The sequence below is a fragment of the Triticum urartu genome, chromosome 1A (genome assembly GCF_056163025.1).
Source record: "Triticum urartu cultivar PI428250 chromosome 1A, HENAU_Tu73, whole genome shotgun sequence".
Classification (NCBI taxonomy): domain Eukaryota; kingdom Viridiplantae; phylum Streptophyta; class Magnoliopsida; order Poales; family Poaceae; genus Triticum; species Triticum urartu.
In genome coordinates this window covers 71,195,273-71,209,030 of record NC_141873.1, presented here as the reverse complement: position 1 = coordinate 71,209,030, position 13,758 = coordinate 71,195,273, and the positions used below count along the sequence as shown (strand labels likewise).

Here is a 13,758-nt window from a genome sequence, read left to right as displayed (position 1 = left end):
GTAAGGGTCCGGACAATGCTGCCGCTCTAGCGAAGATTCTGTCCGAACTGTTCAAGGGTGAGGAGGAGGAGTTCACCCGTATCAAGCCACGGGATGGATTCTCCATGTACAATCCTCCAAGCTGGGTAAGTTATATCTCCCTGCTCCCATTTTTCCCGCATTCTTTGTCGTAAGTATTCACCTTGCCACTTTGCGGCAGGAACTGCGAAAAGCCAGAAAGGAGGTCAGCAGCCCTTCTCCACAACCGGAGGACCCTGACCGGGCCCTCGACTCCGGACTCGAAGAAGATTCGGTTATATCCGTGGAGCTGATAGACCGGTAGTTCTATCAGTTAAGCTACGACGATGCCATGGTGGCCATTACGGCCGACTATCCCGGACTGCTCCCTGCATCGCACGTAAGAAAAACCAAAAATCCCAACTCCAAAACTAGGATCCCCTTTTAGACACTTCACCCACCATATACACATGGCATTTTACAGGGAAGGCATTCGGGACGCCCTGACGAACCCACGGCAACGCGCCAACAGGAGGCACCGAGGCCGGGTAGGCCAAAAAGGAAGGCGGTCAGGACGGAGACGCCGGCGCAAAGGTATAACAAACCCCGCTCCGTGGTTATCGTCTTTCTTGAAATATAATGACCCCCGCGTTTCTTTAACAGAAAAAATGCTCGCCGGAATATGTCCGGCGATGTTACTAATCATGCTTCCACCAGCCGGGCGCCAGGACCGGACATAGAGGCGGAAGCCGATATGGGGCAGGTGCCGGATAATCCTCCTACAGAGGATGCGGATAGATTATCCGCTACAAACTCAGAAGTGGAAAGCGCCATGAATCATAGGCGCCGCCGGGCCGTACTCCGCGACGCTTGTTTCTCACCAGAGGCGTTCGACGCCTTCAATTCTGGAGAGGCGTTCCTCCGTGCTGCTCAAGATGGTCTAGCCAGAGCCACAGATCAGTATGTAAAGGATGTACGGGTGAGTAAATCTGACAATTTATATGTATCAGTAGCCCCTGAGACTTGAAACAGTTAGCAGAACTGATTTAAGGATCATCTTTAATTTGCAGGTTCTTACAGAGAAGAATACTAGGTTGTCCCTGGAGCTGGAGGAATGCAAGACCCAACTGGGGGCTGCTCTTGCCGCATTGCAGGAACAGAAAAAGCCTCCCGCTGGTAACATTTACTTTAAAGAGTGGTGGTTACCATATAGTGTGCGGCGTGTCTGCAGATCTAACAATTGATTTTGCAGATGAGTCCGAAGAAAGTCCAGTGGACCAGCATGTTATGCGACAGCCAGAGGCTGGCAAACGTGTGCTGACTAAGATTATGCTAGAGAAAAACAATCTCCAAGACGCCAACATTAAGCTGAACATGGAACTAAAAGATGTTCGGGGCCAGCTTGCGGACTCCGAGAAGGAGAATAAGTGGCTTCGTCGCGGCATTTTCAGTAAGTGTTTGAACGAATCCTTTTTAGAGGAATTCGGTGAAGAAGTTGTCTAACAGCGTTATGTCTGTAGGTATGCTGACGCGGAGGAAATGCCCGGGTCTGCGGGTAATTTTCTGTCCGAGCTGTCACATCTGCACAAACAAGTCCGACAGGTGATGCAGGGTGTTGCCCAGGCCTTGTGGCCGTCCGTCTCCCTGCCAGAAGGCGTTGCAGAGCTTGCGGAGAAGCTGAAGGGAGCACTGCGGCGCTTCCGTTTATGGAAGATATCAGCCTGCCGACAGGGTGCCAGAGAAGCCTGGGCCATGGTGAAGACGCGGTATACCAAGACAGACCCAAATCACATGGCCGAGGTCGAACCTGTGGGGCCCGATGGAAAAGAGATCCCCGTTAACTTAGTTTATGGGCAAGTAGAATTAGCCGCAAAGTATTCTCAACAGGATTGTAAGCTGGACCGCCTGTTGGATGGTATAGAGGAGGAATTTAGTCAGTCCGCATGACTATGTAATCAAAGTGACATGTATAATGCCTTCTAGCCGGATTGTAGATCATTTGTCGTTGCGGACCTTTTCGCTTCAACCTCCGGGCCCGATAGTCCGGAGTGAATCCGAATACCCGTTCAGTTATATAAAACCGGGGTATGCGTGGAGACCAGGCGTAGGGGTCATTAGTGCTTTATCAGACAAGTGCCCAACTAGTTATGTTATATTAAATGGGTAGTAAGAAACATCTTCCAGGGAGAATAGTTCCGTTAAGGGTTCCTTTCCCTGGGTAAGCATGCCCTAAAGTGCATGTCCGGACTGCGATAAGAAACGCAGAAAAAAGCATCTGGGGGCAGATATGGACAATAAATAAAAATCATCTTTTGTTCACCGACCGAATATTCCCTTAAGAACGCTAGCTTTCGGCTTCACCCAGTCTGAGGTACACATCCGGCTGACCCGGCAGTAACAATCGCAGAGGTGCTCCCCTTATGCCCTAGCCGAATTAACGGGAACGTAGGGCATAAATACAAGAGCCATGCAACCCAGCTTAGCCAAAACTTAAGTCATATCGATGCATATAATGGTGAAAAAAGGTACATGTGGACGTATAACACATGTGTTGGGAGTGAGGCCCAGATAAATAATTTAAGCTTCTGTGAAAGAAGCCCCCAGGTATGAAGAGTGCGGCTAGCGCATCTGTAATGTACAAGTGAGGCACAAGGTGACCCTTGAAGGCCTAGAGAAATAATAAGAGAAAGAAAGAAAGAGAAACAAGACAGATGATGTATATGCAGAAAATGGACAAAGGGAGGGGACTAACATAGAGTTCGGTGCTAGGCGTAGAATCTTCAGAGCCTGGCCACGTTCCATGGGTTTGGCTCGAGTCAACTAGTCGATGCATCCCGCAGTCGGTACGCTCCACCGGTCAGAACTTGGTCAATAATGAAGGGACCTTCCCATTTGGGCTCGAGCTTGTTCTTTTTCTTATCCGGCAGGCGTAGAACTAGTTCGCCAACGTTATAAGTTTTGGCCCGTACTTCTCTGCTTTGGTATCTGCGAGCCTATTGTTGATAAAATGCGGAACGGGCTTTGGCTACGTCCCGCTCCTCCTCCAAGGTGTCCAGACTGTCCTGCCGATCGAGCTCGGTTTCTCTTTCTTCATACATGCGCACTCGAGGTGAGTCATGAATTATGTCGCAGGGCAAGACTGCCTCTGCGCCGTACACCATAAAGAACGGTGTATATCCGGTACTACAATTCGGCGTGGTCTGCAGCCCCCAGAGTACGGAGTCGAACTCCTCTACCCAGTGCGTGTCAGACTCCGTTAAGGAACGCACTAATCTGGGTTTAATGACACTCATTATAAGACCGTTTGCCCGCTCGACTTGACCGTTGGTTTGTGGGTGATAGACTGAAGCATAATAGAGCTTGATGCCCATTTTGTTGCACCAGAGTTTTACCTCGTCGGCCGTGAAGTTCGTGCCATTGTCAGTGATGATGATATGGGGGACGCCATAACGGTGTACAACCCCGGATATGAAGTCTATCACCGGTCCGGATTTGGCTGTTTTAACAGGTTTGGCCTCTATCCATTTGGTGAATTTATCCACCATGACCAGTAAGTATTTTTTCTTGTGGGTTCCCCCTTTAAGGGGTCCAACCATGTCAAGCCCCCAGACCGCAAAGGGCCATGTAATGGGGCTTGTTTGGAGGGCGGTGGGTGGCATGTGGCTTTGATTTGCAAAGAGCTGGCAACCGACGCAACGTTGGATCAAGTCCTGTGCGTCTGTCCGTGCTGTTGGCCAATAGAATCCTGTGCGGAAGGCCTTACTTACAAGGGCCCGGGCTGCGGCGTGACGACCGCCGAGTCCGGCGTGTATTTCTGCCAAAAGATTCCGCCCTTCCTCTTTGGAGATGCACCTTTGAAGGACTCCAGTAGTGCTTTTTTGTACAATTCTCCCTCATGGACCCTGTAGGCCTTGGATCACCGCACTATGCAGCGTGCCTCATTTTGGTCCTCCGGAAGTTCATGTCTAGTTAGGTAGGCCAGGAATGGTTCTGTCCACGGGGAAATAATGGCCATTATTACGTGGGCTGAAGGTGTTATTTCGGTGGCAGAGCCTCCGATTGTGTCAGAGTATTCGGTATCGGGCATTTTGGACGGGTCCGGACTATTGTTACCGGTGTCTCCTTCCCATACTACGGATGGCTTGAACAACCTTTCCAGAAATATGTTGGGGGGGGACCGTATCGCGTTTTGCGCCGATGCGGGCGAGGACATCCGCCGCCTGATTGTTCTCTCGAGCCACATGGTGAAACTCAAGCCCCTCGAACCGAGCTGACATTTTTAGGACGGCGTTTCGATAGGCCGCCATTTTCGGATCCTTGGCGTCAAAGTCTCCATTTATTTGGGATATTGCGATGTTTGAATCCCCACGCACCTCCGGGCCTTGAATGCCCATGGAGACTGCCATCCGAAGACCATCCAACAGAGCTTCGTATTCGGCTGCATTGTTGGAGTCTGTATACAATATTTGCAATACATACTGAACGGTATCCCCGGTTGGGGATGTCAGGACGACGCCAGCCCCTAGACCGGCCAGCATTTTAGAACCGTCGAAGTGCATGATCCAGTTGGAGTATGCGCCGTACTCTTTAGGGAGTTCGGCCTCCGTCCATTCGGCGACGAAGTCGGCCAATACTTGTGATTTAATGGCTCGTCGGGGTTTGTATGTTATGTCGAACGGGAGGAGCTCAATGGCCCATTTGGCAATCCGGCCCGTAGCGTCGTGGTTGTTTATAATATCATTTGGGAAAGATCGCTTATATTTGGGTGAGTGGGTGGAATTGAATCCGAACCCTCACCTGATCTGGGATCCAGGGGCCGAGGAATTTCCAATTTTGGAAGTTCCGGTTCCGGGATGTGACCCGATAATCCTAGCCCGCTGCCTGACTCTAAGTTCAGGGATTGGTTGTTGTCCTCCCGCGAACGGGCGTCCGGCTCAGAGAGCTCGGGAATCCGGACATAGTTGATGCTCAAGATGGAGGAGAGGTCGCCGCATTGTTCCTCCACCACTGCAATATGATGGGTGACCGGTGGAGAGTTAATCTCCCTTTGATCGGGTTTAAGCCCAATCTGATCATAGTCCGTAGCGACTCCCAAGGCGGCGATGCGATCTAAGAGCTCGTTTAAGGAGGCGAGCTCCATTGGATCCATCTGTTCGGCGAGTGCCGATTTGACGTGGAGGCTGTTTTCGATGACCCGAGAAGTCATCGTCGGCGCGGCGGCCGAACAGGCGGTCATGATGAAACCGCCTAGCCGGAGAGTTTGGCCGACAGCCAAAGATCCCCCGACAGTAGTACCGTCTTCAAAGACGAGACGAGACATCCTTCCTTCTGGCGACGGCACAGAGGAACTCTCAATGAAAGCACCAATGTCGGTGTCAAAACCGGCGGATCTCGGGTAGGGGGTCCCGAACTGTGCGTCTAAGGCGGATGGTAACAGGAGGCAGGGGACACGAAGTTTTACCCAGGTTCGGGCCCTCTTGATGGAGGTAAAACCCTACGTCCTGCTTGATTAATATTGATGATATGGGTAGTACAAGAGTAGATCTACCACGAGATCAGAGAGGCTAAACCCTAGAAGCTAGCCTATGGTATGATTGTATGTTGTCCTACGGACTAAAACCCTCCGGTTTATATAGACACCGGAAGGGGTTAGGGTTACAGAAGGTCGGTTACAAAGGAGGAAATATACATATCCATATTGCCTAGCTTGCCTTCCACGTCAAGTAGAGTCCCATCCGGACACGAGACGAAGTCTTCAATCTTATATCTTCATAGTCCAACAGTCCGGCCAAAGGATATAATCCGGCTGTCCGGAGACCCCCTAATCCAGGACTCCCTCAACATGCCTTGCTAATCCAGGTGAATCAAAGCAAATCCTCAACCGAATCATACAACAATATTCGGTGGGATATTGTGCTAGTTTCCTATTACATAAAATACAGACAAAAAGAATACTTTAACAGTGAGTTCCAGTGTTTGGTTCACCGGTTTTCTTTGGGTCTTCTCTTTTTATTTTTTATTTTGGACAACATGTCTCAAATTATTACAATGCATATTGTACATTTTTCATATACTCTTCAAATATTTGTTTCATACACATTAGACATTTGTTTAAATACATATTTTGAACATTTTTAATACGTGTTAAACTTTTTTAGTACATGTATACCTGTTTTTACTTGCATAATCATTTTGGGAACAACACAAACATTTTTTACATCGTATTAAATTTTTTCTAAAATGTGACCAACATGTTTTTCAAATGCATGGACATTTATGTAAAGTGCCAAATACAATTTTGTTTGAATGGTATGAAACAATTTTTTTAATTACGTGAACGTTACTTTACATTCTATAAGTTTATTTTGAGCCGTAAGGTAGTGATAATATTTACGTAGATGTAGCATTATGCGTGATGAAGGGGTCAAAATCTCCTTTGAAGTTGATGTCTATCTCTCCTCTTGCTGCTATCCGCCACTATCGGCAACAATCATCGCCCTCCGCCAATCTTGGTCGACTCTCCTCCTCTGCTTCAGTACCGTAACATTACCTACCTTTTGGGTGTGTGAGATTTGGGCCAGTCACCTGTTGGGCCCACATGTCATGCACCCAGATGCACCTGCCTTTAAGGCACCAAAGCTCAACCCCCTCATGTTTGGGGAGTAAATTGGTGAGCGAAGTTACGATATACTCTCTCCGTCTCATAGTGTAGAGTGTCAAAAATGTCTTACATTATAAGACGGAGGGAGTATATATTTTTTTTTGGAATAAGCCAATGCCAGGAATGCGGACACTAGTGATGGATGGCCCAAAAAGGCAGGAAAAACGCGGGCCTGGTAAAGAACCAACATATGTGAACGACCAACATTCATTTTGTCGAAGAACGGGGCAAACTATAGGGGCAATTGTACTACTACGTAATTTACTTCATCATCTTCTTTTACCCTTATTATTACATGAGCATTGGATGCGTTGATACATGATATCCAAGCCAACCAAAAGGCACAACACTTGACGGGGAAAAAATCTACACAGATCGCACGCAGGCGCACGCGCACATTTGTCCACAAATCAATCCCACAAATCGAAGAAGAAGAAAATGAAAACATAACATAACAACAAACGAATAATCAAACGCGATCGATCGATGCAAATTTAACCATGAAAAACGTCAGCGGTAGGAACTTGGGAGTTGGAAAGCTAGTGGTTGACGAAGCGGCACATCTTCCTGATCTCGCCCTTGCTGCCGTGCGGCATGGGCAGCTTGCTGAGCTTGACGAGCGAGTCGGAGAAGTCCTCGTCCCACAGCGTGCCGTTGTCGGCGTACTCGTGCACGTGGCCGCGCGCCTCCTTCTCCGTCAGCAGCTGCCAGTCGGAGTTGAAGGTGACGATCCTTGCCAGGTTGTTGTGGTAGTAGCTGTTGTCCAGGAAGTCCTTGACCTTCCTCAGCTTCGGGAGGAACCCCGGGACGGCCGCCGCCACCGCGCCGGCGTCCTCGTCCCTGATGTTGTTGGGCACGATGGGGTCCGGGCCCTTGGCGCACTTGCCGGCGAGGAGGCCCCGGTATGCCGGGAGGATCTGGTCGGCGGGGGCCGTGAGCCGGGCGCGGAGCGACGAGCAGTGGCCCACGCCCACGGCGTGCGCGCCGGACAGGATCACCAGCTCCTCGATGGTGAAGTTCTTGCGCTTGAAGTTCTGGATGAGCTCCGCGATGGTGAAGGTGGAGTCGGGGAGGTCCTGCTGCGCCTCCGCCGCGTGGGAGTGCACGCCGTCCAGGCGGCCCGCCAGGGCGTCGAAGTGGACGTGGCCGTTGCTCAGCAGGCTGGCGGCGTCGCGGGCGGCGAAGATGAGGATGTCCGCGCAGGAGACGACGCCGGGGCACCGGTCCTCCACCGCCGACTTGATGTCGTCGAGCAGGTCGAAGGCGGCCAGGCCGATGTTGATCGGCGCCGTCTTCTCCGTGTTGGGGTTCTCCGGCGTCGGGTCCAGCAGCACCGACGCGTCACAGCCCTGCACGTACGTTCTTCCGTTAGTTATCCAGTTGATCATACTCCAACAATTGATTATCTTACCCAATTATCTTAAACTAACTAAGGCTAGACATAGTGGCGGTAACTTAGGTAGTAACTTAACACATCCCAAGACAATTTTGTTTGTGTGGCAAGTATTTAATGAGAAAAGAGGTGCTTGTGGTAACATAATATATTATTATAACATAGCGTTTCCCGAGGCAAAATGAGTCTACGAGATAATAAATAAAGCAATCTATGATAGTATTACTACTATGTTACTTTCATTATGAAGATAGTAACTTAGACTAGTGTCATATGCATGACACTAGTCTAAGTTACTCCCCACTATGACCAGCCTAAGCATGGTTGTTACTAGCACAATTCCTTAGCTTTGATGGGACAAATCAAGCATTTTAACCAATCACACAGCTGAAGTGTGCATGGGAAGTCATTTCGTCGGTACTTGCAAAGCATTATTATAGCACGATCTGGATCTGAAATGTGCTGATTACCTTTTAGTTGTTGGACAGACATGCACTCCGAATGAACTGTCGGCAATGTGCATTATTGGGCAATAAGTATCGATTAGTCTAATTAGTTACGTACTGATAGATGGACCATCTCGGAGAGACTTGTATGCACCTTCATTTTCAGATGAAAAGGGGAATATTTATGTTTTCCACCTATAATCCATTACATATTAATTACTCTTAAATACAAATAGTACTATAGGAGATTTTCAACAGATCATTTGAACTTGTGGGGTGCGGATATTGAGCACTGGTGCAACCAATTATTGATCTTTGATATAGGTGCGCTTTCTCTTTCTCTTTACAGTCTATGGCTTGCCTTTCTTCTGTGTTTTCTTTCCATGGCAAAAGAACAAGGGAAAAGCTAACAACGTCTAATACATTCATATACCCCACAAAAAAAGTCTAATACATTCCTATCCTAGTTATAGAATACACACAATGCAATTAGTTTACACTAGTTGATGTTCAAAGACAGTATATTACAAATATATCACAATCATCCTCCACACTTTATCTATACTTTATACCTAGCATTTTAGACCTAGTTGTATATTGAGAAGAGAAACACCCATCAAGTACCGGCATCTAGTAGTCAAGTAAAGATGCTACAAGTAACCACCTTATCTATTCTAGGTTGCAAAACCAAAACTAAAAACTGCCCTTTTGCTGTCAAGTATTGTACTCGCATTGTACACTCCTCTCATTCTTAATAGGGGTGCCTGCCTACTTAGGGGAATGGAAAGCACAACATGACTCTTACCAAGAAAATTCTACATGCCGGATAGCCATGGACACAGACGCCTAACCGCGGATCGTTAGAATTTGTCATCCAAAGTCGCCCAATCATTCACGAAATTTCGAGGAAAAATCTAAACGACTCCTACGATGACGACGCATAACCGTGGATTCTCAAGAGAGCCTATTATCACGCGTATCATCATCAGGCACATGGGGAATTAAAAGCAGAGAAATGACAAAAGACAACGACACCGGGCACACGGAAGAAAAGCAGAAAAAGGAGAAGAGAAAAGCAGAGGAAGAGAGCCGGAGATAATGACAATGGGCGGCACAGTGATGCTGCCGGGTCCTAGCAAAGTGAAAGGCGAGCGGCCGGCCTAGATAGCTGGAAAGATGGATATCTACATGTCCAAGGAAAGCATCGTGTTCCGGCGGCATCGGTTCGGCTGTGCAAGTGTTATCCTCGGCATCAGCTGGGCTAGCTGCGCAAGTTATGTGCATCAGCTGGTGAGGAGGTAGCGCACGGAAGCTAGCCGTTCAACTGTTCAAGTTGAGCATAGTGGCTGGGAGTGACGTGCTTCCATGATTCACATCTGGGCGATGACAATGACGTGCAAACCAACTACTCCGCTAGCCTAACATCTGGGACTACTTTGAAACTTATGATGGCTCCTAACTGTCCAGATAACTCCGTGCTTAACTAATTGCCATGTTCACTGATTGGTTCTTTCAGAATATATACCCATTCCAGCTTCGAATTGAATTGCCTCGTGTACGAATGTGCTGCGGCATTGTGGATCACGAGCGAAGTCACTGTGCATGCACCATGTAAAGTTGCAGGTGGGCTGCACGCATGGACAAACTGCTCTTACTAGCTAGCTTAACCAGTGCTACTGTACACAGAGGTACTTCTGCTAGCTCGACAGCAGTGGCCGGCGGTGTGGTTACGGGTTAAAGAGCATAGCAGTGGCCGGCCGGAGTGACAGAGAAGAGAGAGATAGACGGCGGCGGCGGCGGCGTACGTACCCTGACGAAGCAGTCGTGGAAGATGAGGCGGACGAGGGCGGCGCCGCTCTTGCGGTTGGCCTTGATGGCCCTGGCGACGTGCCACTTCACCACGTTCTCCACGCCCCGGCAGCTCTTGTCGTAGTACCCCACCTTGAGCGAGCTCGCCTCCGCCGCCACCGCCGCCGCCAGCAGCACGGCCACCGCCACCACCGCCACCGTCCTCATCATCCTCGCCGGCCGACCACCTCACGCACGCACGCACGGCGCCACCTACCCTGCCGCCGACAGAAGCAGCGGCTGCGCTTGCTCGTTCGAGTGGCCGGCACTAGCTAGGAGGGCAGTGCTGCTGGTTGGTGTGGTGCGGGCTGCGGGGTGCAGTGCGCTGCGTGCTCAAGGGAAGGCTCCGGGGCGCGTGGTATATAACGGCGGGCCGGCTCGATCGCTGCTCTGACGAAAATTTTAACGGCTGGTGATCTGCCCGATCGCCCCGTGACAGCGAGCGCCCAACGTAAAAAGGGGAGGTGGCCCCGGCGTACGCCTGTGGCGTGGTACAACCTGCCGGGACGACTCTTTGTCTCGACCGGGGCGTGAACAGTCTCCGGAGAAGTGGTACGCACATCAGACATGTGCGTGGGTGCCAACATGTCCGGGCAAAACATAAGCTCGGCCACATTTCAGAAAAGATTTTTTTTGCGAATATCTCATACAAGATTCATTCAAACCTTGTTAAACTTTTGTCGACGCGTGATTCGATTTAGTCAGCAGAGATTTTGGTTCGATCCACGGAATCGGAAGCCGTTTCGGCAATTTACATACGGTAAAAATACTTTCGGAATCGAATTTCAGGACACGGGGCCGACACGACAAAGTCGATGCATGGTAGGACGGTATGTTGAAATTTACACATGGCATTCAGTTACACATTTCTTGAAAGACCGCTTATTGGAGTTACTGAGAAAGAGTGATTCATGGTGTTGATGTAGAATGCGCACGGATTTACATCATTGTCGTGTCATTAGCTTACCATCACCGCTTTAAGACGCCGAGTATGACTATGTTTGATTGGGCTTGGATACAAGTCATGGGGAGAATGTATCCAATGCACCGCGCCTATGGTTTAGGTCATTGGATGAAAAGGCGACGAGCAAGATTAAACACAGGTTAGGTGGCTGCTTATTCTATATACATAAGAAGTTGATTCCCACTATTATATTTATCTCAACATGCATAGATGCCACCTCATGAAAGGCCCACCACTACATGCATGAGAAAAAGTTTTTCACTATTACTTGATCTCATGCACACATTTCATCTCACCACACATGCCACATCATCAAAGGTCCACTCAATATGCATGAATTTTTTTTTCATTAAGTTATGCCACTTCTATTCAAAATATTTTCTAAGTACACAATAATCAAATACAATATATAATATTTATTTTCAGCTTTAGTTCATATATTATTAATTCAACGATGAAAGCTTCATACAATCAAATCCCTGAAATATATTGCAATCGATTTCAGCAGCAACGCGTCAGGGTATTCTCTAGTTTACATAAATAATCTTGTATTTTGTAAAAATCAGTGCGCACCACAGCTCTTTGGGGTTTTGGTTGCTGCTATTTTTAGGAAATATAACCTTATATTTTTACCAATATCAACCCGCAATCCACCTCAGCTCAGAAAATCAACCCAACAAGTTATCTCATCTAAAACTTGATAATCCACACACAAGTTTCATCATGTTTCATATCTTAAAACTTGATGAAACTTACTTCCATACCCAAGACTTCATGAAACTTAGTTTTGTATCAAAAATTAGTTTCATAGCAAAATACCGAAGGTTGATTTTTATGGAAATACAATGTGTTTAATATGGCAGGAGTCAACAGATCATGGCCATCACTTCTCCATCCAACAATTGAAGAAGCATGGTCACATCCGGTGCACATATACATTGGGTTCATAGACATATTCTTAAACCACCTTGAAAACTAAGGCATGCACAAAGCTAGAGTGTAGCTAGTCCTTCGGTATATCATTCTCATCAAGAGTCGATAGTAAACTGGTCACACAAAATAGTTGTGTCCTAAAATGACGGAACTGGTTTAAATGTGACCTACACAAAGACAACAATATTGACTAGCCTGAGTACCAATGAAGATTCTAGGTAACACTAATAGGGTACCATTGCAAAGGTTATCTCAAATCATCCTACATAGCAAAATAGATAATCACCTGAACATGCACTTTTGTAGATACCTAACATGGTATCCCACCCAGAGTTAGCTAGCTAGACATCACGATGCTACATATCGACCTCACTGCCAACAGGCTACGGCTATGGCAGGTCACTCGATCGATAATTAGTTTCAAGTTGAGTCACTTCCCGAATCAACATGAACAAGACCAAACTACGATTTATTTGTTGTTGTTGTTTTTACGAAAAGGACTCTGATATATTATAAGAGACCAAAAAACCAGCTTACATGTCCTATCTCTACTCTTCGTCTCATGCATCTACTTGGGCAAGTTGGTAGACATCTTTTTTTCCCGCAATTAAAGGTGTGAATGATGAACAAACCAAGTTTGACTCCATAAAAATCTCTTGAAACATAGTTTCATACCCCAAAAATACCAAATTTTAGTTTTGTATCTGAAACTTAGTTTCATAGCAAAATCCTATAATGATTTAATATGCCTATGAAGGAGGCCTTGCTTTGGGTGGTCACGGGGGATAAGAAATAAGGGACAATCATGTCGGGAGAGTAGTTCCTTTGTTGTCTTAAGGGGTGTATTTGTAACAAAAACTTTTCTTCTCTCTTAAATAATATACGAGGCAAACCTTTTTCATCTGTTTCAAAAAAAGAGCATGTCCATAACTTCTCCATGCGATAATCGGAGAGACATGGGTGCAGTCGGTGTACATATTCACTTGTTGCACTGAAATGTGAAAACTGCTTTAGTTACATATTGTACTTCCCAGAAATACCACTATTTAGAGTTAACAAGAGAGAATGATTCATTGTGATTTAGAATATGCATGGATTTGCATCATTGTCGTGTCATTATCTTATCATCATCTATTTAATATGTCGAGTATGACTATGGTTGATATGGTCGGGCTTGGATACAAGTTGTGACAAGAACCTATTTGGTGCATTGGCCAAATATATGCACATGAGGCACCCGTGATTTTTTTGGTTCGCTGGACGAAAAGGTAACGGGCAAGATTCAACACAAATTAGGTTGTAGCATATTTACATAAATACCATTATATTTTAACCAAATCAACCACCACTCTATCTCTTTGGGGTTTTTGTTGCTGTTATTTCCAGAGAAAATAATATTATGTCTTTATAAAAATAATATTACATTTTTGTCACTATCTACTCGCAGACCATCTCAATTAAGAAAATCGATCTGAAAGATTCTCATCTAAAACTCCATATACCATACATGAGTTTC

General features: G+C 47.1%; 1 protein-coding gene across 1 annotated transcript; it reads right to left on the bottom strand.

The window, feature by feature from the left end:
* Positions 1 to 6,908: 6,908 nt before the first annotated feature.
* Positions 6,909 to 10,665, bottom strand: LOC125547363 (peroxidase 2). Its single transcript, XM_048711262.2, has 2 exons — positions 10,307 to 10,665; positions 6,909 to 8,007 (listed from the first exon to the last, which is right to left on the bottom strand). The coding sequence occupies exons 1-2, from the start codon at positions 10,514 to 10,516 to the stop codon at positions 7,198 to 7,200; spliced, it is 1,020 nt and encodes a 339-aa protein (XP_048567219.2). The 5' UTR covers positions 10,517 to 10,665; the 3' UTR covers positions 6,909 to 7,197.
* Between the last annotated feature and the right edge of the window lie 3,093 nt (positions 10,666 to 13,758).

What these genes read in the sequence shown, in the direction of transcription:
- LOC125547363 (XM_048711262.2), bottom strand. Translation starts at nt 10,516, where the DNA reads ATGATGAGGACGGTGGCGGTGGTGGCGGTGGCCGTGCTGCTGGCGGCG. An exon ending in TCCACGACTGCTTCGTCAGG is followed by an intron (nt 8,008 to 10,306) that starts GTACGTACGCCG and finishes ACGTACGTGCAG; the next exon opens with GGCTGTGACGCGTCGGTGCT.